Source organism: Cetorhinus maximus, chromosome X, assembly GCF_964194155.1.
Source record: "Cetorhinus maximus chromosome X, sCetMax3.hap1.1, whole genome shotgun sequence".
Classification (NCBI taxonomy): domain Eukaryota; kingdom Metazoa; phylum Chordata; class Chondrichthyes; order Lamniformes; family Cetorhinidae; genus Cetorhinus; species Cetorhinus maximus.
Genome location: NC_135917.1, coordinates 780,958 through 805,572, shown reverse-complemented (window position 1 = coordinate 805,572; position 24,615 = coordinate 780,958). Strand labels below are relative to the sequence as shown.

Below are 24,615 nucleotides of genomic sequence, written 5' to 3'. Positions count from 1 at the left end.
CCTCCATAATGACTGAGGGAAAAAAAGGGTGAGCTTTATTTCGCTACAGAAGGACTTTCAATTTTGATAAGTTTCCTTCACTGATAACAGTTAGAAATATTTGATAGAAATTACCTGACAGTGTAGATAATTAAAAATATTTGCCATTATCTCCTTTGTACTCTATCGCTCATAGAGTGGGATGGTAATTCACACACTGACCTTTTCCAGTGTGTCCCTAAAGTAACCTGGCGTAACTGCCTTTTTTGGTGGGTGGGGCGTTCTGTGCAATTTAAGCCTACAAAGAAGGAATTTCAGCGTTTTACAAAAGTTGTTGTTTGAAAGAAGGTATGAGGAATGTCATCACCTGATTTGGGTGGGATTAAGATTGCTAATCCAGAGTTTCCACCACAGGTGGCCAGTTTGTTTTGATCCCACTGTGCTGTGGAAGGAACTAGTGAAAATTAACCATATGGTCCTACAATATTGGAGCCTTACAGCTATGCTGCTATGTGTTTTTGGATACAGTTTATGCTTTTTAAGGTAAGACAGGAAATGTACACATTACTAGGACTTGCCAGTTTCTGATTGACAAAACATTTTTAACAGCCTCCTTGCCTACTTAGGTCAAGTATAGGAGCAAATTGTGGCAGGTAGGAATGTTCAGTATATGTCATGCTGTGGCAAATTACTTGCCCTACCCATCACATTCCTAAAAGTGTGTTCCTCCCTAACTGAGGATGTAAATAGATAATAAACAACTGGTTGTAACACTCAAAATCATTCCCCCATCATGCTGCCCTCCCTTCCCCACCACCACAGCTGACCCTTCACTCTGTATTGTTCCACTCTATGCCACTGACCATCATATCAGGCAGCAATCCTGCATTATTCATCTTCAATGTAGAGGTGCATGGCTTATTCCTTTTAGAAACCTGGTAATTATTCAATTAAAGATTTAAAAATAAGTTTGCAATTGAAACCAAACCAAACTTCCTGTATTAATCTTACTGATGTGCTTTAACAAAAAAAATCAGTGTACAATTTAGGTCTCTTCTATTAGGAGAGTTGAAGGAAGCTGGAATCTGCAGAATGGCTTGTGTTGTCTCTTCACACGTTCCTACTAGTTCCGCTTGTTCTATTAAATAGCTCCTTACAGGTAGACGACAGAACTAAACTGGTAGTTTCCTTTCTCGCAAGTTCCTTTACAACCAAGTGCTTAACCCTTTGAGGACAGCATTGGATCTCCCTATTGATGGCTCTCAGCTTGACAGCTTTTTTCATGGCCCTATTGGTGCTTTTCTTTGCTGTTTCTTCCCCACCCCCAACAGCTAATAAACTGTTTGTTCTCACCGTCCATCTCCCATTACCAGCTGTTTTAGATAATCTTGCTATTTAATTCTAATCAGCATCTAATTCTTCAATCTGAATAACCTGCTTCAGAAATTAATCTTTTGTGATGTCAAGGGGGTTGGGGGAGGCACATCTGAGCCTAAAGGCCTCTTGATCAGTAAACATATTTATTGTAAAGGCCTGTTTTGAAGATGTTGCCACTTATATGTGAAACCAGCTTCTTCCCACATTTGCAATAATTACTTACCAAGCTCTCCCACACCCAGCATTTTGACTTCAAAGTTTACATTTTCCACATCCCTCCAATCTCACCCACCTTGAGTGATTTTCTTCAGCTGTATGGACCCAATTTTATATCATCGGCTCCTCTAACTTGTATAATTCTCTCTTTCCACCACCTCAAACCATCAGAGGTCAGCCTTTCAACCACTGCTCTAATAGCTACTTGCAAATTGGAGGGGAGGGTCATAACATGGGTGGCTGATCTATCGCAGCCAGTTTTGCAATCTGGCCAAAGGTGAATTTTACCCCTTTTCAGTCTTGGAGTATGAAGCTGGCTGCCCTGTGGTACATCACCCAGTGACAGCTGAGCCAGACAGCAGGCTAATCAGCCAGTGTTGATGCAGGGTCTGACTCTACCTGATGTGCACTTTCAAACTGGTGGTCACTGAATAGCAGTCAGCTGCAGGAACAGACATTAGCCTAGATTTACTGTTGCTTTAATGCAGGAGGTAACCCATGGGTTAAAATACTGATTGGGATATTAGGCTGCTGAATTTTAGCAGAGAGTTCCAGTCGATTTGGCAATGATATAAATCAATGTTTCTTTAACAGCTCCTGTGGATGCTGAAGTAAGGATTCAAGGACAGTGAAGAAAAGGGGTTATGAAATGCTGGAAAGCTAACGAGTAAAACAAAGTTCAAAGACTGTCCTTGGAGGCCTGGGTAGGTAAGGGTTAAAGATTTAGCCCTATTTTGTCACTGGAAAAAAAGCAAGTAATTACACTAGAATTCCTAAATGTGTTGTATTCCCATGTTGTAGTGGGTTTATAGAGAACAGGTAGGGGGTCTTCCTCCTCACATCCGTTGCATGTGGGAAAACCTGGTCTTAAAGCGGAAGGAATCTTAAACAATTTGCATCTAAAGGACGTAGGATCAAACCCTGCTCTGTTTCCTGCCCCTAGGTCCTTTGTGAAGATCTGAGCAGTGGTACAATTTCACTTACTTGAATAGAAATCTTATTTAATTGAATGTATTCCGAATTATGTTTCCTCACATTAAAGGTAATAGTAACCAGGGCAAATACTTTGAATGTGAAGTGCTAACTTCAGTCGTAACTTAGCACTTTTATTCCCTGTGCGTCTCCTCCCCCCCACCCGCGCTGGTCCATGGTTCCATCCAGTACCTCACCCACATGACCATTCTTCTAAATTACTCAGCAGGTCAGGCAGCATCTGTGGAGGGAGGAACGAGTTACAGTTTCAGCTCAATGACCTCCTGTCAAAACTAGAACAAGATGGAGATGTTGCAGGTTTTAAGCAAGTAAAAGACTGGGGAAGAACAAAAAGCAAGGCCTGTGTGAGGGTGGAAGGCAGGAGTGATTAAATAACAAATGGAATGACGGCAAGTACAGAAACAAAAGATGGGATTCGATGAGGTGTAAATGAATAGCAGAATCATTACCAGCTACCATCCAAAAGAATGGGGGCAGAGATTATAATCTGAAATTGTTGAATTTGATGTGGAGTTCGGAAGGCTATAAAATCTTTAATGGAAAGATGAAGTGCTATTCCCCGAGCTTACATTGAGATTCAGTGGAACAGTGTAGGAGGCCAAGAACTGAGTGAAAATGGGGTGGAGAGTTAAAATAACAGGCAACGTGAAGCTTGGGTATCATAGAGGGAATGGTCCTTTTCAGAATGCTGAAAGGAGAGGGAAAATGTATTTGGCATCTTGTCAAATGGAAGTGGCAGAAATGAAAGAGGATTTGTTGAATAATGACCATTCTTTGTTGGTAAAGTATTGGTCATGGGGTGGGGCAAAAATCCATAACATGTGCAATAACCATGTTTTTGAGCAAAATTAGTAGCAGGGAGAAGAGGGGCTGCCCTAATATCAGACATCCTTGATGCTTTTCTCAAACCCAGAGTTGCTGAAGCCAGTTGTGGTGCCCCTCACTGCAGACCCATTTCTTTTAAGGACCAGGGCAATTGTCTTAATATTACACTGCAGATTGTTAAGGAACCTCCGTTTAAGATCTTCCCTCCCATAAGGTCCAATACATTATCACATTTTCATTTCTGCTCTGGAAAGAGCTAGCTGGTTTTACTCTGAGCAGAGGCAGCACAATTGTGTCACCAGCCCTTCAGTGGGGAGGGGTGGAAATGGCCTGCTCCTGATCACTATCCAATCACCTGTGTTGATAGGCAAACTAGTGCAGGCATAGTTTGAGGACTGGATTGGACTCAGTTATCTAAAGGTTTACCCATGAAAAGTAGTTAAGTGAACAGGAGAGGAGATTGTTTGTTTAAATTAGAAAAGAGATGAGGCATGAACTGTAGACCAATAAGAGTGAACTTGTCCCTGTTAAACCATGCAGATGGTGTCCATGGATTTATTACCTACTCTGTACAACTTTATTTTTTCAAGAACTGTATGATGTGGACTGAGCGAGGCTTGAATGCTATTGCGTGGCTTTGAGGGCCAGTAAAAGTGCTTCTTCTGGGTTTAAGCACTTAGATTTCCAGAATCTTTAAGGGAAGGTGTCAAGATTTCCAGAATGGGCTTGTAAAGACTCCCAATGCCTGAGGCAGAGGAAGGCCAGGTATGCAAGTGTGCTGTATCACATTTCCATTGAGATTTATAGCACCATGAAGATGGACTATCCTGAGGACACTGACTGTGAGGGCAGGAATTTGGCATTCTTGTGCAGCCAGGAGGAATGTGTGATATGGAAGACTGGTCCTCTAGCACCTCCATAGAGAAAAATGGTAGCAAAATACAAACCTAATTCAACTCAATGGTATAGGGCATGTTGAGATTATACTTAGGTAATTAATTTTGCCACAAACAATCTCCTTTTCAGTGTTTCCCTGCTCTTCCCACACCTTACATAGAGAGGCTTCAACATTTCCCTTGAGCATGAGTTGTACAGCATTGACCTAGAGACAGTTGCCCTGTTGATGATTAATATTTTAATTTATAACAAAAGGTCAGATCAGAACTTCTATAGTGTGTCAAAAACTACATTTGAACTGATAATGGGTATATAGAAATTTGCATTTCTGATTATTCACCCATGAGACATTGGTGCATGAGACAGGGTGCTGCTGCATGATGCCACAGAGTAGGTTTGATTCTCCTCCACTGAACTTGACCATAGTTGCTTGTGGAGACTATATCTCCCACAGAGAATGGGAAAATCAGAGGGAGAGTCAATGGGTATAACCTCTGGCTGTGGACGGTCAACACCAACATTATCTGGCCCAGCTGAACAGGCTGTTTCCATATTGTAATTTCTAAGGAATCTGAATCTCAACACTCCCTTTAAGGTGGGTAGACCTGTACCCACGAAGTAACTGAGTTCAGATGGTCCAAACTCATTTCACTTACTGTAGCAGATAAAGACCCCTCTATTAGATTGGGCTGGGTTTATATCTAGGCCCATGTTCGTTTTGTCATGAACTCTTACTAACTTCCACCTCCCCCATCACATTTTTCAAGGACTGCATGATTTTGCCTCCTTTTTAGAATGCAAGAATGACACTGTGTTATGTATAAATGTTTTATTGCTCCAAACAACCACAAACTAAAGCAAAAATTCAAAGCAATATTTCAGCACTTGGCAGATAAGTTTTCTTTCTGCAATACTGAGATTTCAAGGACACAATTCAATTTATTTTTTAAACAAATCTCTTACTACTTCTATGCAAATATTCCATTGTACCCAAAAATACTGATAACAACAAAACAGGACAGATTTCAAGGGAATAATATACATGACATGAACATAACTAACACAAGCAACTATATTAACTTTAGTTTATACAATATTGTATATGTAAAGCTTACACAAGTTTACAGCTGATTTGATTTTATCTTCTGGTTTATAAAGATTATTGGTGTTTAGTCCATCATGTACTGATTACAATCAGTTGAATCAAAAATGGTGGCACTGGGCTACCACTTTCTGCATACTGTACATGATGTGTTCTTGCTCATTCGCCCCCTCTGCTGGGTGTTGAATACCATTCTATTGTTTTTAAGATGGTAGTCATTGACCAAGCGACTTGCAGGCTGCTTCTGCGATCCCCTCTGAGCTTCCTATCGCCCACAATCATTCTATCAACCCAAATACCATCACCTGCAAGATCACAACAAAATGTATGCAGTCAAATGGCAACTGGGTTGCAAAGTTTAACATCTATACATTGAAATGTCCAAACTGGCCCCCAAGGGAAGAAAGTTTAGCTGTCACCTGCCTCCAATTGTGATGGTGACCGTGTTGGATTTTTGCCAAGATGGCCATTATGCTTAAATGTTTAACTTTTTCTCTCAGCCTGGTCCAAAATGGTTAAAAGCACCCAGCTGGAATCTAATACACCCCTATTCATAATGTGTGATTGCTAAAAGAGCTTGTTTCATAAACCACTGCAGACAATAACTTCACAGAGCCTCTGCCATTATGTACTATATTCATTACGTGCCCCATTTTAAAATACTTACAAAATAAAACTTGTAAATGCAGAAAAAATGGCTTGACCCCTCTGTTTCAATTTAGCACAGTAAAGTTGCTTTTCCTGAAAGGCTGTCTAAAGTCAAGACTGTTTTGGTACTTTACACCTTGTTACAGTGGAGAGCTGAATAGATACAATTTTGTTTGTAGCTAAGTCTAGGCATCTCTAATAATGGTACTGAAAATGGCACATTTCTGGTGGTTGGTGTTGCGCCACTTTCCCCACTGGTATAATACAGACTAGGTAAAAGCTGGTATTAATGTTTATACTTGATTTGCACAATGACATAACCACACTTAGATTTGCATGTTTTTCATGAGTTGTACACAATAGGGTTGTTTAATGTAGGTCTGTAATAACATCTTCTCATTTCTTTGACTTCCCGTAGTGCAACAGTTAACATTTTCAAGACCGAATCTGAACAAGGTTTTACACACTTAGACATCTGTCTCCTTTTATCATCCTCTCGAACCTTTGTTCAACGGCATAGTGCTTCTGTTTTAGTCCAACACTCCCAATTACTTTCATTCCCTCTATTTGTTATTTAGGCTTCAGTTAGTTGTGGAGTTAGCTGATGTTCAACCATGGACAAGGTGGGGATAGGGGAAGAAAAGAATGAAATGGTGTTGTGCAACAGTGTGAATGTTTAGAACTGAGAGCAGACTTAGGAAACAGGGTGATCCATACTTAGTTTCAGGCTGCAGTAACCCAGTGGACTGAAAGAGGACATTCTTTTCAATTTTAGGGCCCCCTCCATTGAGTATGGAGGAAATGGTCATTAAGACAAGAGTGATCCTAAACTTAACCCCTACTGTTATGTGAGCTAGTCCCTCACCTCCCCGCCCCTCCCCCTGCACAAACGATACATTTGCTACAGCCATGACTCATTAGTGTGCGGTCATTAAAGTCCCAACTGCACAAAATTTATGAAAAATCACTTTAAATACTAGTTTACTAGTTCTTTAAGACCAATTTATGTTTTGAACTAAACCTGAGAACAAGAGTGTTGCATTTCTAAAGCTTGCCTTATTTTGGATCTCTAAGCACTTTGTACAGCAGGGTGGTCATCTTTGTACAGTGAGGACAGTCCAGATATTCCACCTCCTTGTCCTCTATATCCTGAGCAGGATCAATTTTAGTCCTGAACGTTTTGGGCAAAAACTGGGGAAATGAACACATCAAAAGAGAAGGTGCAGGTGCATCCCATACAATTGGAGTCACTCATCCTGCACATGTTGGCCCTGATTTGAACTTTCACCTTGTGAGAATGGTGTGTGGGAGGAGTTACAATCATCTGAAGCCACACCATTCCCATTCCTCTGACTGGATTCAGATGGGACTTGGAAAATTTATTCAAAGGAGGCCTGCCATTAAGATCAGTTCAGCCTTCACGCCCCCAGGTTCACCAGTCAGTCTGGGGGCTATGCACACCATTCATACTGCTCCAGCAGCCCCTCTATTTTTTTTCTATTTTTAAATCACTATATCAGTAAACTTTGCCTAAAAACCTCCACTTCATATTTTGTAAGACCTAGCTATCACAGCAGATGTCACCACCAATGGAGATTCATGCAAGGTGCCCCTTGTGCCTCTAAGGTGATTAACTCCGCTTATAGCGATGCGTTTCCGTAGTTCACAGGAAAACATTGTGTATACTACTGTTAAAAGGTATGGCAATATTGCAGGCTCTGATCCAGTCCTCTAAACCTTCAGGCCCTACATAAATCTGTTCAAGGTATGCAGCACCCCATACAAATTCAGATGACTTTTAAAAAAAAATAAATTTGCTAAATAAAATGGGCTATTTCAGGCAAGAAATTAACAAATGAATACTTGATATCCAACACTTTTACAATGCTTAGATTGTTGGCTTGTATTCAATCTTGGCGTTTGTATGACAAACTGCTTGAACTTTGTTTTCATACTTTGTAATATCACTTGAACCATAAGATTGGATTGGTGGCTGTGAATTCCATGGTGTGTACCCCTCGCCTATCGATCAGCCTTTCTAGATTTCACTTTTGAACAGAGACTACTTATTGCTAGAAATGTGAGGCAGCCTCTCATCTGAGTTGTAGGAAGCTTTCAGTACAAAATATCTGCTGCCAAGTTCCCTCTGTTCTGTTCTAAAGCACAAGTAGTTATGAAGAGTGACTAAAGTACAGCAGGCAGCGCACAGATCTATGCCCTACCATGTTAAGAATTATATAAGTAGTGGAGAGGGGACCCAAATTGACATTAAACACCACAAACCATGGAGGTACAAGAGAGTACTTTGTCCCTTTGCAACCGCAACTACCTAGCCCTACACACTTCCACCTACCAACATCCTCACTGTGCTGAAATCGAGACGTTGCCACTATTCTCTCCCTCCTTCCCAAGCCTTCAGAACTGTGGATGATCTCACTCCTTCAATCTTCCTTTTTCCCTCAATCTATCAGCTTTTAAATTCCAAACTTGGTGTTATTTAATCACTATTCCTGATTTCTCCTCCCCTCTTTCCAACTTTTGGTGGTGTCTTGTACTTTTGGTCTCAACCATTCACTTGACTTTCTGGATCTTCATTTTAAAGAAAATAAAGAACAGATTGGTTCAGCAGTTTTGTTCTTAGTCATTGAGACCATGGGTGCTACAGTAGTGGGCTGTATCATTTGATACCCACCAAGAATGTAGAATGGTCTATAAGTAAGTGTCTGATTTTAAAAAAAAAAAAAATTTTTTTTTTACATTTCCACTAGTCACTTGTCTACCCCATTGAATTCAGTGCTAATCCTCATAATATAATGATGCACAGGAGGCTATTCAGCCCATTGTACCTATGCCAGCTCTTTGAAAGAACAATCTAATTAGTCCCACGATTCCTACTCTTTCCCCACAACCTTGCAAGTTTTTTCCTTTTTAAGCAGAGATCCAATTCCATTTTGAAAGTTACTATTGAATCTGCGTCCCCTGCCATTTCAAGCATTACATTTGAGATCATCTCTCCCTGCAGTTTTTTTTAAATTCTCTCCTCCCTGGCTTTTTTTTTTGCCACTTGCCTTACATCAGTGTCCTCTGGTTACTGATCCTCTAGTGGAAACCGTTTCTCCCTATCTACTTGCAGACTGGGTTGAGGCCATATATAGCTGAGGTCACTTTGGGCTATTTGTACAAAAGTGGCCTATTATTTTCTCTGCCAATTTTTAATTTTTTTCCTGCCCCACTCTTTGGGTTCCCTCCACTCCAGCATACAGAATAGAAAATGAGCTGGCAATCTGCTCAAAGGACTCTGCCAGTTCTATTCTTAATCTGACTGCTAGGGCACGCATCCATGACAGCAGCCCAATTTTTTTTCTTCCAGGGTTGTGTGAGAGTGGCCCATTGCAGGGTGAGCTTGTCGCACTTGCTGCAGCTCTCCTTGCACAGTCACTTGCATTTATGCTGCGCCTTTACTGTAGTAAAACGTTCTAAGTATTCACAGTAGTATACAGTATAGGGTACAGTTGTTACTGGACTAAGAATCCAGAAGCTTGGAGAAAGATCTGAAGATAGGAGTTCAAATCTCATCGTGGCAGTTAGGGAATTTAAATTCTGTTAATTAAATAAAAGTCTATCTGGTTCACTAATGCACTTTTTATGGAAGGAAATCTGTCCTTACCCGGTCTGGCCTGCATGAAACCCCAGCCCCACAACAATGTGGTTGTCAGTTAACTGCCCTCTGAAATGGCCTAGTAAGCCGCTCCAGTTGTACGCGAGGAAAATTAGGAATGGGCAATAAATGCTGGCTTCACCAGACATGCCCACAACCCATGTCTGAATATTTTTTTATATAAAAGGAACATTATCAAATGCAATCTGACACCAAACCATGAGGGAGCTACTTGGACAGGTGACCAAAAGCTTGGTCAAAGAAGTAGGTTTTAAAGAGTGTCTTAATAGTGGAGAGGTTTAGGGAAGGAATTCCAGAGCTTAGGGCCAGGCAGCTGAAAGCATAGCTACCAATGATATAAATTGGTTATGCACAAGAAGCCAGAGTTAGTTTTTGAAGCAGGAACCCCCTTAATCTTATAAAACTAATCACAGTAACTGATGAGAGGGAGGCTAGCCTACCAAGCTTATAAATATTCACAAGCTGACTTAATATGCACATAGCGATGCTGACCCCTAAGGATCTTGTTAGTTTTCCAACATTTGTATCATAGTCCAAAAATGATGCTTGGGAAATGTGCCACAATTTGCTACAGTCTAACTTATTTACATATTCCTTCTATCTTTGGAGTTTAATGAAATGCTTGTTTCTCAACGCAACTGTTTGTAATTGATTGCAACATCTGTCAACTCTTTTTCTGTCCATTTCCAGCCACTGTACACTGATCAGCATATTCATGAGCTGTTTTGCAGGTCAGCATCATGGTATGCATATTAAAGAGAAATGCTCATGAATATTGATGAGCCTAGGAAGAACACTGCAGCTCAACAGGGAATCCTATCTCAAATACTTAGAATGTTTTTAAAGTGCTAGTCATGGTGTTTGCTGTGATCCCCTTATGGACCATCTGTCCACCTGAGTACGGGATAGTGTGACCACAGCCCAAGGTGGGGGCAAAATTTGATCAGCTGACTTCATTGATGGGTAAATAATAATTAGATTGCAACAACCTGCTAGAAATTCTTAGAGGATAAGGATATGACTTTGGTCAATGGTCGTTTAAACTTGCCTCTCCTGCTCCTAATCTCCAAATACCTTGCATTTTCGCCATGTTCAAATGAAGACTCATGAAGGAAGTACATCGGTATTCTCCAGGAGTTAGTTAGTACAAGGTCTACCTTTTTCCTTTGTCTATATTAATAACTTAGACTTGGGCGTACAGGGCACAATTTCAAAGTTTGGAAGCATAGTGAATTGTGACGAGGATAGTGATAGAGGACATAGGCTGGTGGAATGGGTGGACACGTCGGTTAAATTTAACACCGGTGCAAAGTGACACGTTCCGGTAGGAAGAATGATAGGCAACATAAACTAAAGGGTACAATTCTAATGGGTGCAGGAACAGAGAAATCTGGGGAATGTGTGCACTAATCATTGAAGGTGGCAGGGCAGGTTGAGAAAGTGATTAAAAAGACTGATAATCTTAAATTAGTTTCTGTGCTAAGAAGTACACTCTCAGGATTGTTTAGCAAGTGCTGTCCAATCACTTCTGATGTTAGGTATCAAATAGCACATCCTTTTGGCTGTTCGCAACAGGCAAAGTACAGACTGTACCCAACCAGCCTGTATTTGCAAAGCTCCAAACATAGCGTTCAAGATTATCAGTCGGGCCCACAGAAGCTACATATATTCACGTACACAGTGCTATCTTTTGCAGACAGAAGGAGCATATCCCAGCATTGCACCTTTTTAAACTAAACAAAAGCTTGGGGGACAGCCATTATCTGGTTCATGCCTTGACCAATCAGAGTCAACATGCCTTGTTTGAATTTGAACAAAAGCTTGGCAGTTAACTGTTCCCTAGTGTATTCTCCATGGCAGCGCCTCTACCAATCAGAGTCCAGATGCCAATCAATCAGCACTCTCTTCTCATGCAGTATAAATTGTTGGTCCCTTTTACTATTGGTATTCTTGCAAAATGTCAGGATGAGCGCAAGTCAAAAAGCTTAGACATCTCTCTTTTCACCAATACTCAAGTTCTGTACTACCAAATGACAAAAAAGACTTGTATTTACATTGCCCCTTTCACGACCACCGGACATCTCAAAATACTTTACAGTCAATTTACCTTTCGAAGAGCAGTCACTCTTGTACTGCGGAAAAGAGTTTAAGTGATATAGACTTAAGATGCTTTTACACATTTGAGAATTGCTGAAAAGACATTTTGTTGAAGCTTTTTGTCTTGTACTCATCAGGACAATCGCAGGAATACCAAAGCGATTGTCCTGATGAGTACAAGGCGAAAAACTTGGACAAGATGTCTTTTTTCAGCAATACTCAAGTTCCGTACTACCAAATGAGCACTTTTGCACAGTGTGCCACTGAAAAAGGATTAACAGCAGAAGGACAAAATTGATAAAGCTGCAATAATAGTGTATGAGATCCTAGGTTTTAGAAACAGGACAGAGTACAAAAGCAGAGGAAATGCTAAACTTACACAAGTTATCAGTTAGACTGTAATTCCAAGATTGACAGATTTGGCGTGTGTTCTCGTCAGCCTGTGATTTTGCCCCCATTCAGTTTAATGAACAGGAAAGTCATGGTTGGTAAATCAAGAAGGAAAATTTAGTACTGACTGGAGCAGAGAGGAGGGGGTTTTCTGCTGACTTGAAGTGCTTAATATCCTTGCTGTCTGCTAGAAGTGAGAACATGCTCCATTCCCAGCACTGAGGTCACTCTTGGATTGAGTCACCCCTAACAAAAACTTTGTGATTTCAGTCTTGAAAGCTCCAGCTGATTCCCAGCCTCAACAGCTTTTTGTGGGAGAGAATTCCAGATTTCCTTTACCCTTTGTGTGAAGAAGTGCTTCCTGACATCACCCTTGAATGGCCTGGCTCTAAATGTTAAGACTATGCCCCCTTGTTCTGGTCTCCTCCTCCTCCCCCCCCCCCCCCCCAAAAATAGTTTCTCTCAATCATACCAACTCCTTTTACTATTTTAAACATCTCAATTGTATCACCCCTCAATTTTCTATATTCAAGGGAATATAAGCTTACTCTATGCAACCTGTCCTCATCATTTAACTCTTATCCCCAGTATAATTCTGGCAAGTCTATGCTGCACCCCCTGCAAGGGTGATAGATCCTTCCTGAGGTGTGGTGCCCAGAACTGAATGCAATTACTCCAGGTGCGGTTTGATCAAGGCTCTATACTACTGAAACATCGCCTCCTTCCCATTGTATTCCATCCCCCCTGAGGTAAGGTTATGATGGTTTGGATTGGGTAGGGGATGATCACGAACCTGTCCCCACACCAACTTAAGTCAAAGAAGCTAAAAGGTTTCCTGGCCAGAGACTGTGTTTCTCTGTTGTTTGGTACTTAACTAGTGAGATTCCCAGTATCTTGCATGTAATGGTGAAGGAAAAATGCAAATGCTGGAAGTCTGAAATAAAACCACAATGCTGGAAATGCACAGCAGGTCAGGTGGATTCTGTGGTGAGAATGGATAGATTAATGTTTGGGGTGAAACTATTCATTGGAACTATTCTGGGTCTTGCCCAAAACTTTCTCTGCTTTTCCAGCATTCCATGGTTTTACCTTTAAGGTGAATGAGTTCAGCTATGAATATAAATGGAAAAAAATATAAGCTTCCTCTCCAGGGCCCTTTGCATCTATCTATGGCTCACTGAAGTCTTCATTTAAACATTTTTGAGGAAGAATTTGTAAACCGAGCATCCCTGCTTCATATTTTGACTTTGTTTTTGTTTTAAAGAGAAAGTCTCACTGTCAACACTCGCTGTTTAAAAAAAAATCAAACTGCTGTAGAGAATCATTATTAACATCAACACCCGTTTGAACTTTCTCTACTTCTGTTATTTTTTTAAATTATTTTTTGTTTAAACAGTGAGTTTTGGTGACATCATCACGGACACTGTCTTGGATGGTTATTGATTCGAAGATTGTGTGGAACCAAAACTCAGGTCAGTTGATACCATTTACCCAGGTGCTTCACCTTCACCTTTGAGTATGTTAATTTATTTCACTCATCACGTTGGCCTTAGTAATTGCCATCAGCAGTCACTGTGGGGAGGGGACGGGGGGGTGTGGTTGGGTGGGGGGTGTGAAGAAAAACGGAAATCTGGAATCAATGTTAGTCCTAGTTCTTATTGACCGGCTGGGTTTAAAAAAGGTTTCCTGATGATGAGACTCCACCTTGAGGCCCAGTTCTCTCTCTCTCTCTCTCTTTCTCTTTGCTATTGCACAGTACATGGCGTAGTTTTGACATAACATTCAAGATCAATGAACGTTCCAGTTCCCAATGGCAGGGAAAAGGAAGTTTGGTTGATTCTATTTTTTTAAGAGCAGCCACACCGATCGACCACCATGCCTGGAATTTGCCCGTTGATGATCTGTTGCTTGTCGTTAAAGTAAAGCATGTTGATGGGCGACATTTTGGTTGGTGTACAGCAGGGGCCTGCTGAGCCCCGTGCATTGGCATGGTGCACCAAGTGGGTATGTGGGTATTTCTGCATGAACATGTACTCGCATTGACCGGAGCAGTAGTTGGCTTTGTAGCGTTTGGGAGCAATAATCCAGTCCCAGCCAAAGGCCTCAAAATCAACCGTTAACGGGTAGCGGCAGCAGCGTGACTCTGTGGAGTGCTCATCACAGTCTAGCCCCAAATTTCGCCGGGTACGTTTGTTTGTTTCTGCCACTTTGACTTCCAGGAATGGTTGCTGTTAAAAGAAAAAAGAAACATTTATTCATTGAAGTATATTGATAAATCTTCCGAATGCCACCATAATTCTAAATCCGCTCCGCTACAGTGGGACAAAGAGCAAAATATAAACTCCAATACAAAATGCATTAACTTCCTCTGTTAGTTTGCACTATTCATTCCGCATGCAGTGCAGGAAACAAACATGTTGTTAAAATTTAGATATTCTTAACAGCCATTTTAAATACACAGTTAGGTTTAGGAGATTTAAAACTATTTTTAATTGTCAATATTCACATAAACCCAGCAGGTACTATAAACGTTGAAATTTGCGCACTCCTAGCTGCCATTTTAAACACATTGTTAAAATTCGCATTCCTAGAAGTCAATTTAAATACATTGAGAAAATTCATTAAATCCCAACAGCAATTTAAATGTACAAAGCAAATTGCTGCAGATTCTGGAAATTTAGAACCAAAACAAGAAATGCTAGAAATGTGCAGCAGGTCAGTCAGCGGGGAGGACTGTCAAGTTTGTTTCGGTGCAGCCCTTTGTTCAGAACAAAATATCTTGAATGTGCAGTTAGATTTCATTTGATCCTAACAATTATTATTAAAATTCACATCCCTGTTAGCCATTTTATGCGCTTTATTACAATTCGCATAGCCCTAGCAGCTATTTTAAATGCATTCTTGAAATTCACAAGTTTAACGGACATTTTAAATTTATTGTTCAAATTCATATTCCCATACTTCCAACATTCAGTTTAAATGTGCTGTTAGAATTCACATACACTTTGTAGCCATTTAAGATACATTGTTAAAATTTTAAAACTCCTAACAATCACTTACCATTGCAGGCTGGAAGGAATGCAGCTCCCAGCCTGCCTTAAGGTGAGACTTCTATTTTCATGCTTTATGAGTAAAGGAAAATTATAGTGGTGCACCTAGCTGGATTCCCACTGATGTACCTCCTAATGAGTATATGCATTTGCTCTCCACCATGTGAATTAATGAAGATGACTGGTCAGGTGAGACCAGGTTTGCAAATGATAATGGTGAGCTATAAATATTGGCATTCATAAAGGCCTTGCCATTGACTTGGATGAGCCAAATTATTTGCGACAGTCAATATTTAGGCTTGCTCACGCAAAATAGCAACTTGGGTGATGTAATACAGGGCTTTTGGTGCCTGTGGAACTGTACATCGCCATGAGTCAATACCTTCAGCAGCGTAGGGGAGTGAGTGTGTTGTAGTAATGCACATGGAGACATCAAGTATCAATACAAATGAGAGTCGAGCATATTGTTTAAACGAGTTCTCTAGCCATTATAAGTAAAGAAAAAATTTACATTTATATAGCGCCTTTCACAACTTCAAGCTGTGCCAAACCGCTTTACAGCCAGAAATACTTCTTTGAAGTGTAGTCATTGATGTAATATAAAAAATGCAGCAGCCAATTTGCGCACAGCAAGGTCCCACAAACAGTAATGTGATAAATGACCAAGTCATCTGTTTGATGTTGCATTTACTCAGGAAGCCATCATGAGAGCTCATTTTAAAGCTCCTGCTATGTTGCCACAACCTTAGAACAGTGCTTTCCTATTGCATCATATGTGACAATTCCAATTCCCACAACAGTCACCATGTAGCCTCACAAAGTGAGATTGCTAAATGCAGATGTTTTCTGCAGTTAACATTTTAATTGAAGATGCTGGAAAACTACGTTTATCTTTTTCCCTTTGCACTACTCAGTTCTCAGTCCAAAATAAGGTATGAAATTTGAAACAACTCTCTTTTATTCTGAGACATCTGCATCCTTCCACAAAAGCACTGTGGGTGTATTTATATCACATGGACAGCAGCAGTTCAAGAAGGCGGCTCACCACTGTTTTTTCAAGGGAAATTAGGGATGGGGAGTAAACGCTGGCCTTGCCAGCGAGAGACACACTCATGAAGGAATGAAAAAAAAATGCTTGTGAAGGGCTGTTCAAGCCTTCTTAGCAACTCTTCACAGAAAGATTTAACAGTTTTCCACCAGTGGGGTAATTAAAATGATAAGGTGGGAATTAACCAAACCACTGAGCTGGGGTTAATTCAACAGTGGAGCAACTAAACTCTTTGGCAGAGTGTCTGCTCAAAGTGAATTCTGCAGTTGCCACATTTGGTCCAGGAGCATAAGGCTTTAACTGTGCTACACTTGCCAGCACTTTAATCAGCTGATTTTTCTCCAGAATACTTTAAACAGACAGTACAGCAGTAAACTATTAAAAAGCTCAGCATGCTGTTCAGCCTCTCCCTCTCCGATGTCCTTTTCAGGCAGTGTATTTCAAATCATGAAAGCATGTTGCATAAACACTTTTCTCCTCCTATCCCCTTTGGTTCTTTTGCCAATTATCTTACATCTGTGTCCTTTAGTTACCAATCCTCCTGCAAGAAAACCATTTATTTTATTTCCGCATTGGTGATCAGTAACACACTGGTGTCTTCAGTCACCAATCACATACTCTATATGTGTGTGATGCTGTTGAAACTTGAGAAACCTGTATCTCCTTGATACAGAGGACTTAAAGTGAACAGTACTCACCAGTCCCTTCTCTCCATTTCCTGGAGATGTGATAGCCAGGTCGTTGCCGTTCATATCAAAGGCGTTGATCTCAATGCCCCAATTGGTGTGAGGTTGCTTGAACCAGTTCTGCAGCACGTGCTTAAAGTCGATACTTTGCCAGCGCCCGTTGCGGGAGTTCAAGTCTATTTTTAAGGATCGGATCCGTGAATGCCTGCTGCCCTTCTCCGTCACAGGTTTCAGCCTGAGGATCTGCAGGTACACAGTGGAGGTGTGCAGGACTGGACGCAGATAAACCCACAGGTGAGCTCGCACCACGTTTGTAAATGTTATTTTGGGGCTAAATTTAAAAAAACAACATTTTGGGCTCCCATCCACTTGGACACAGGGTTCAGCTACAAAAAGAAAATCAAAGAAGTAATCATAGCCAACTAATACATATCTGATTGGATATTACTCAGATCCAAGCATAGAATTTTATGCAGTTTTATTATGTAAAGGAGAACGGTCTTCATCTTAAAAGAAAAATGCCAACTTCAGTAGAAGTATCAGGAAACAAACTGATTGCAAGGATTTCAGCCTACCCAAAATACAGCATTATGTTCAAGGCAAAGAAATTAATTGTTATACACTGTCCCTGTGAACTTCAGGAATATGATGTCAGAAAATTGAATTTCCAAAATATTAAAATTTAAAGTTGTTCCTTCACCCTTGTGGTGTGTTATGGGTAGACTAGTTTGGTCACTGCTTCTGTGCTCATAGATCAAATGGATACTAATCTGAAAAGTGGATTCAATAATTTGTGAGCCACATTGGTATAAAAAGATACACAGCACAGAGTGACAATTCACCATGGTTATTCTGGATGGCCTGATTTATAAAACCCATCTAGAGAAATGCCAGTGAAATATAAAATGATTGGAGTGACACTGTAACATCATAAAGTAGCCTCAGTTTGAGTGTCTTAGATATAAAGTTACAAAATATTCCAGTTTTTTTTTTGTTCTGGAATACCTGTTGCTAGTGACAGTAGTGCAGGATATGTACTGGCCAGCAATATGACTGGAGAAATAGATCCACTTAAGTTATCTGGTCAGCCTCATTTATGGAAACATTAATTACAGACATACATCTTGTCCACAACACATCTTTTACATTGCTCCAAAGTATTCACGTGGAGATACTTTTGGGCTCAGTTAGGTTCCAGGCCTGCTGTGGAGCTGAGCCACACAGACCAGGAAGGTCCTAGGTTTTGATCCCTGGTCTGTGTTGAGTTAACTTATCTCAGCCAGGCTGACGGTAGTCAAGTGTGACCCTTGACCTTGGTAACCCTGAGCTACAGAGTTAGGTTCCTGCTCCTGACTTCAGTGAGTTCCAGTAGAAAACACATGCTTAGGTACATCTAAAGGTAGGATCCAGCTTGGCTATGATGTCCTCCATGCATGAATAACCTGCTAACGTTCACTGGGTATACACATGGACAATAACCTCTTGGGCAAGGTACCGAAGAGTGCTTGGTGCACCAGCAGCAATACCTCAACTAAGAGTCGGACCTTCAAGAGAGAAGCAAGTAGAAAATTGCTCCCCATCAAATCCCGTTACATAGAGCTTGTGATTTAGGACAAGCCTTGTTTCCTTCATGCATATGTTCAATGCCCCTCATACTGCAATCAGATTATTGCTGAGTTCCAAGACAAGTTCGGATTCTAATGTTGACACTTTGACATATTCTCAAAATGAAAGGGTATTCTACGTTGATTATTTTTTATTATAACAAGCTATTCTGATGGCTTTTTGCTGAGCCAGTCAGAAGCAAAATTATGACCAACCCTTGATCAAAAAGCATCATACTCACTTCTATCATTTCAATATAATCTCCAACTCATTGTAAGCAATGCCACAGGACATCAAGCTTATATGCATATAAATAAATATATTGTCTGCCTGCACTTCTGATCAACTTTTTCCATTATAAGTCCCCATGTCCCCATTTATAATGGAACCAATGTAAATATTTTATGCTGTAATTCTGCAGCTGTTTCATTACAGAATTGTTACAGGGCAGAAGGAGGCCATTTGGCCCATTGTGTCTGCAGCAGCTCTCTAGGAGCAGTTTACCTAGTCTCCCTCGCCTGCCTTCTCCCCATATCCCTGCATGTTTTTCCTTTTCAGATAATTCAGTTCCCTCTTGAAAGCCTCAATTGAACCTTCCTCCACCACACTCAGGTAGAGCATTCCAGATCCTAATGACTCACTCCATGAAAATGTTTTTCCTCATGTCCCCATGCTTCTTTTGCCATTACCTTAAATATACGTCCTCTTGTTCTTGACCCTTCTGCCAATGGGAACATTTTTTTTCCTATCTACTCTGTCTAGATCTCTGGATTTTGAACACCTCTATCAAATCTCCTCTCAACCTTCTCTTCTTCGAGGAAAACAATCCCATCTTCCCCAGTCTATCTATATAACTGAAATTCCTCATCCCTGGGACCATTCTTGTGAATTTAACTCTCTCTAATGTCTTCACAACTTTCCTAAAGTATAGCACCCAGAACTGGATGCAATATTCCAGTTGAGGCCAAAGCAGTGTTTTATACAAGTTTAACATAACATCCTTGCTTTTATACTCTGTGCCCCTATTAATAAAGCTTAGGAACATAGGAAATAGGAGCAGGTGTAGGCTTTTCGGCCCCTCAAGCCTGCTCAGCTATTCAACTGCTGATGATCTATCTTTTTAAAATTCATTTATGGGATGTGGGCGTCATTGGCTGGGCCAGCATTTATCGCCCATCCCACTTGCCTTTGAGAAGGGGGTGGTGAGCTGCCTTCTTGAACTGCTGCAGTCCATGTGGTGTAGGTACACCTACAGTGCTGCTAGGGAAGGAGTTCCAGGATTTTGACCCAGCGACAGTGAAGGAACAGCCGATATATTCCCAAGTCAGGATGGTGAGCGGCTTGGAGGGGAACTTCCAGATGGTGGTGTTCCCATATGTCTGCTGCCCTTACCCTTCTAGATGGTAGCAGTCGTGGGTTTGGAAGGTGCTGCCTAAGGAGCCTTGGTGAGTCGCTGCAGTGCATCTTGTAGATGGTACACACTGCTGCTACTGTGAATCGGTGGTGGAGGGAGTGAATGTTTGTGGATGTGGTGCCAATCAAGTGGACTGCTTTGTCCTGGATGGTGTCAAACTTCTTGAGTGTTGTGGGAGCTGCACTCATCCAGGCAAGTGGAGAGTATTCCATCACACTCCTGACTTGTGCCTTGGAGAAGGTGGACAGGCTTTGGGGAGCCAGGAGGTGAGTTACTCGCCGCAGGATTCATAGCCTCTGACCTGTTCTTGTAGCCACAGTATTTATATGGTGAGTGCAAATCAGAATGTTAATAATGGGGGATTCAGCGATGGTAATGCCATTGAATATCAAGAGGTGATGGTTAGATACTCTCTTGTTGGAGATGGTTATTGCCTGACATTTATGTGGCGTGAATGTTACTTGCCACTTGTCAGCTCAAGCCTGGATATTGTCCAGGTCCTGCTGCATTTGGACATTTGCCCGCACTATCCCCATATCCCATGATATCTTTAATATCTAGAAATCTATTGATGTCTGTCTCAAATATACTCAATGACTGAGCTTCCACAGCCCTCTAGGGTAGAGAACTCCAAAGATTCACCACCCCCTGAGTGAAAAAAATCCTCCTCGTCTCAGTCGGAAATGTCCTACCTCTTATCCTGAGAGTCTGTGCCCTGGTTCTAGAGCCCCCAGCCAAGGGAAACATCTTTCCTGCATCTACCCTGTCAAGCCCTGTAAGAATTTTGTATACTTCAATGAGATCACTTCTCATTCTTCTAAATTCTAGAGAATACAGGTCCAGGCTCCTCAATCTTTCCTCCATAGGACAATCCTGCCACCCCAGGGATTAGTTTGGTGAACCTTTGTTGCCCTCCCTCTATGGCCAGTATATCGTTCCTTAGATAAGGAGAACAAAACTGCACACACTACTCCAGGTGTGGTCTCACCAAGGCTCTATACAACTGCAGCAAGATTTCCTTACTCCTGTACTCAAATCCCCTTGCAATAAAGGCTGACATCATTTGCCTTCCTAATTGCTTGTTGCACCTACACGTTAGCTTTCAGTGACTTATGAACAAAGACACCCAGGATCCTTTGGACATCAACACTTCCCAATCTCTTCCCCATTTAAGAAATATGCTGCATTTCTGTTTTTCCCACCAAAGTGAATAACTTACATTTTTCCGCATTATATTCTATCTGCCATGTTCTTGCCCACTTACTTAGTCTGCCTAAATCTCCTTGAAGCCACATTGCATCCTCCTCACAACTCATATTCCTACCTAGTTTTGTGTCATCAGCAAACTTGGAGATATTACATTTCGTCCCACATCCAAATCATTGATATAGATTGTGAATAGCTGGGGCCCAAGCACTGATCCTTGTGGTACCCATTGGCCACAGCCTGCCAACTTGAGAATGATCCATTTCTCCCTCCTCTCTGTCTCTGTCCGTTAATCAATCCTCAGTCCATGGCAGTACATTACCCCCCAATCCGATGAGCTCTACCTTTGCTTACTAACTGCCTGTGTGGGACCTTATTGAAGACCTTCTGAAAATCCAAATACACCACATCCATGGTTCTCCCTTATCTATTCTGCTAGTAACATCTGCAATAAACTCTAACAGAATTGTCAAACATTATTTCCCTTTCATAAATCCATGTTGACTCTGCCCAATCTGACCATTATTTTCTAAGTGCCCAGTTATCACATCCTTCATAATAGATTCTAGCATTTTCCCTACTACTGATGTCAGGCTAACAGTTCTGTAGTTCCCTGTTTTCTCTCTCCCTCCTTTCTTAAACAGTGGGGTTACATTTGCCACCTTCCAATCTGCAGGCGCCATTCCAGAATCTATAGAATTTTGAAAGATGGTCACCAGTGCATCCATTATCTCTACGCCACCTCTTTCAACACTCTGGGATGTAGATCATCAGGTCCAGAGGATTTATCAACTTTCAGTCTCATTAATTTCTCCTGTACTACTTTTTTACTATACTAATTTCTTTCCACATTCTTGCTCGTCCCTTAGTTCTCTAGTATTCCTGGGAGGTATTTTGCATCTTCCTCTGTGAAGACAAAGTATTTCTTTAGTTTCTCTGCTATTTCCTTCTTCCCCATTATAAATTCCCCTGTCTCTGCCTGTACTAGGCCCACATTTATTTTTGCTGACCTTTTCTTTTTTACATGCCTATAGAAGCTTCTACAGCCCATTTTTATGTTTCTTGCTAGTTTACTTTCATGATCTATTTTCTCTTTATCTGTTTCTTGGTTCTCCTTTGCTGAATTCTAAAATGCTCCTAATCCTCAGGTTACTACTCTTTTGGCAACTTTATATGCCTCCTTTTATTGAATACAACCTTTAACTTCTCTTGTTAGCCATGGCTGTATCACTTTTCCTGCTGGTTTTTTGTGCCTCAAAGGAATGTAAATTTGTTGTAAACCATGTATTAATTCTTTAAATGCTAGCCTAGGATGCTATATGCTTTACTAATCATTTTCTCAATCTGTCCTGCCAGCTTCAATGATTTATGCTCGTATACACCCAGGTCTCTCTGCTCCTGCACCGCCTTTAGAATTGTATCTTTTATTTTATATTGTCTCTGCGTTCTTCCTACCAAAGTGAATCACTTCACATTTCTCTGCATTGAATTTCATCTGTCACTTGTCCGCCTATTCCACCAATCTGTTTGTGTCCTTTTGAAGCTGTGCCCTGTACACCAAGGTCTAGGACATTAATATATATCAGGAAGATATATGCCAACACTGACCCCCAGGGAATTCCACTACAAACCTTAATGCAGTCCAAAAAATATCCATTAACCACTACCCATCTAACTCATCCCCTCCCCATGGTACCTTCCCATGCAATCGCAGAAGGTGCAACACCTGCCCCTTTACTTCCCCCCTCCTCACCCTCCAAGGCCCCAAACACTCCTTTCAGGTGAAGCAGCATTTCACTTGCACCTCCTTCAATCTGGTCTACTGTATTTGTTGCTCCCATTGCAGTCTCCTCTATACTGGGGAGACTAAACGCAGACTGGGTGACTGCTTTGCAGAACACCTTCGCTCAGTCTGCAAGCATAGCCCAGACCTTCCTGTCGTTTGCCATTTTAACACACCATCCTGCTCTCATGCCCACATGTCCACCTTGGTTGCTGCATTGTTCCAGTGAAGCTCAACGCAAACTGGAGGAACAGCACCTCATCTTTCGATTAGGCACTTTACAGCCTTCTGGACTTAACATTGAGTTCAACAACTTCAGACCATGAACTCTTTCCTCCATCTCTACTCCTTTTTAAATCCTATTGTTTTTTTTTTGTTTTTTATTTTAATTTTTAAAAACACCTTTCTACCCCCCCCCCCCCCCCCCCCCCCCCCCTCACCCCCATAGGACCATCTGTCGCTTGTTTCTATGTAGTGCCTTCACAGAGCGCTAACCCTTGTTCTGCTAATAACACATACTGCTCTTACCTTTATGCCACTATCAGCACTTTCTTTAGTCTTTAACACTACCATTAATACTCCCTTTGTCTTGTGTCCATGACATCTTTGTCAATCTCTCCTTAGCTCCCACCTATCCCTGACCTTCTGTCTTGCTCCACCCACTATTAACCAGTATAAAATCCATCACATTTCTACTTCTCTTTAGCTCTGAATAAGAGTTATACAGACTCGAAACATTAACTCTGTTTCTCTCTCAACAGATGCTGCAGACCTGACTTTATCCAGCATTTTCTGTTTTTATTTCATTAACCACTACTCTGTTTCCTGTCACTCAGCCAATTACTTTTCCAAGTTGCTACTGTCCCTTTTATCCCATGAGCTATAATTTTGCTCACAAGTCTGTTGTGCGGCACTTCATCAAATGCCTTCGGAAGTCCATGTACACCACATCAACAGTATTGTCCTTGTCAACCCTCTCTGTTACCTCTTCAAAAGACTCCAGCAAGTTAGTTAAACATGATTTGCCCTTAACAAATCTGTGCTGGCTTTCCTTAATTAACCTGCATTTGCCCAAGTCACTATTCAATTTGTCCTGAATTATCATTTCTAGATGCTTCCCCATCACCGAGGTTAAACTGACTGGCCTGTAGTTGCTGGGCTTACCTTTGCGCCCTTTTTGCTTACAAGGGTGTAACATTTGCAATTCCCTAGTCCTCTGGCATCACGCCTGAATCTAAGGAAGACAGGAAAATTATGGCCAATGCCTCCACAATTTCCAGTCTCACTTCCCTCAATATCCTTGGATGGAACCCATCCGGTCCTGGTGTCTTATCAACTCTCAAGAACAGACAACCTATGCTATACCACCTCCTTATCAATTTTAAACCCTTCCAGTGTTTGAATTGCCTCTTCTTTCATCACAACCTGGGCAGCTTCCTGTTCCTTGGTAAAGACTAATGCAAAGTATTCATTTAATACTTCTGCCCTCTGCCTCCATGCGTAAATCCCCTTTTTTGCAGCCTATGCGGCCCCACTCCTCCTTTTAGTGCCTTTTTACTATTTTATGCCTTATAAAAAACTTTTTGATTCCCTTTTATATTAGCTGCTGGTCTCTTTTCA

At 41.3% G+C, this 24,615-nt stretch overlaps 2 protein-coding genes across 2 annotated transcripts in view; one reads left to right on the top strand and one right to left on the bottom strand.

Annotated features, from left to right (window-relative positions):
- The window catches only part of ormdl2 (ORMDL sphingolipid biosynthesis regulator 2), a 79,220-nt gene that overhangs the window by 2,980 nt on the left and 51,625 nt on the right, over nucleotides 1-24,615 (top strand). Inside the window, exons 2-4 of the mRNA XM_078534777.1 lie at nucleotides 394-522; nucleotides 2,167-2,276; nucleotides 13,600-13,675. The gene's annotated coding sequence lies outside the window, so the exon portion shown is untranslated. The remainder of the gene's footprint in view (nucleotides 1-393; nucleotides 523-2,166; nucleotides 2,277-13,599; nucleotides 13,676-24,615) is intronic.
- LOC144672772 (growth/differentiation factor 11-like) overlaps nucleotides 13,828-24,615 on the bottom strand; it is a 36,503-nt gene continuing 25,715 nt past the window's right edge. Inside the window, exons 2-3 of the mRNA XM_078534763.1 lie at nucleotides 17,000-17,373; nucleotides 13,828-14,431 (exon numbers count right to left, since the gene is read on the bottom strand). Of these exons, the coding sequence (XP_078390889.1) occupies nucleotides 14,051-14,431; nucleotides 17,000-17,373 (755 nt within the window). The 3' untranslated portion in view covers nucleotides 13,828-14,050. The remainder of the gene's footprint in view (nucleotides 14,432-16,999; nucleotides 17,374-24,615) is intronic.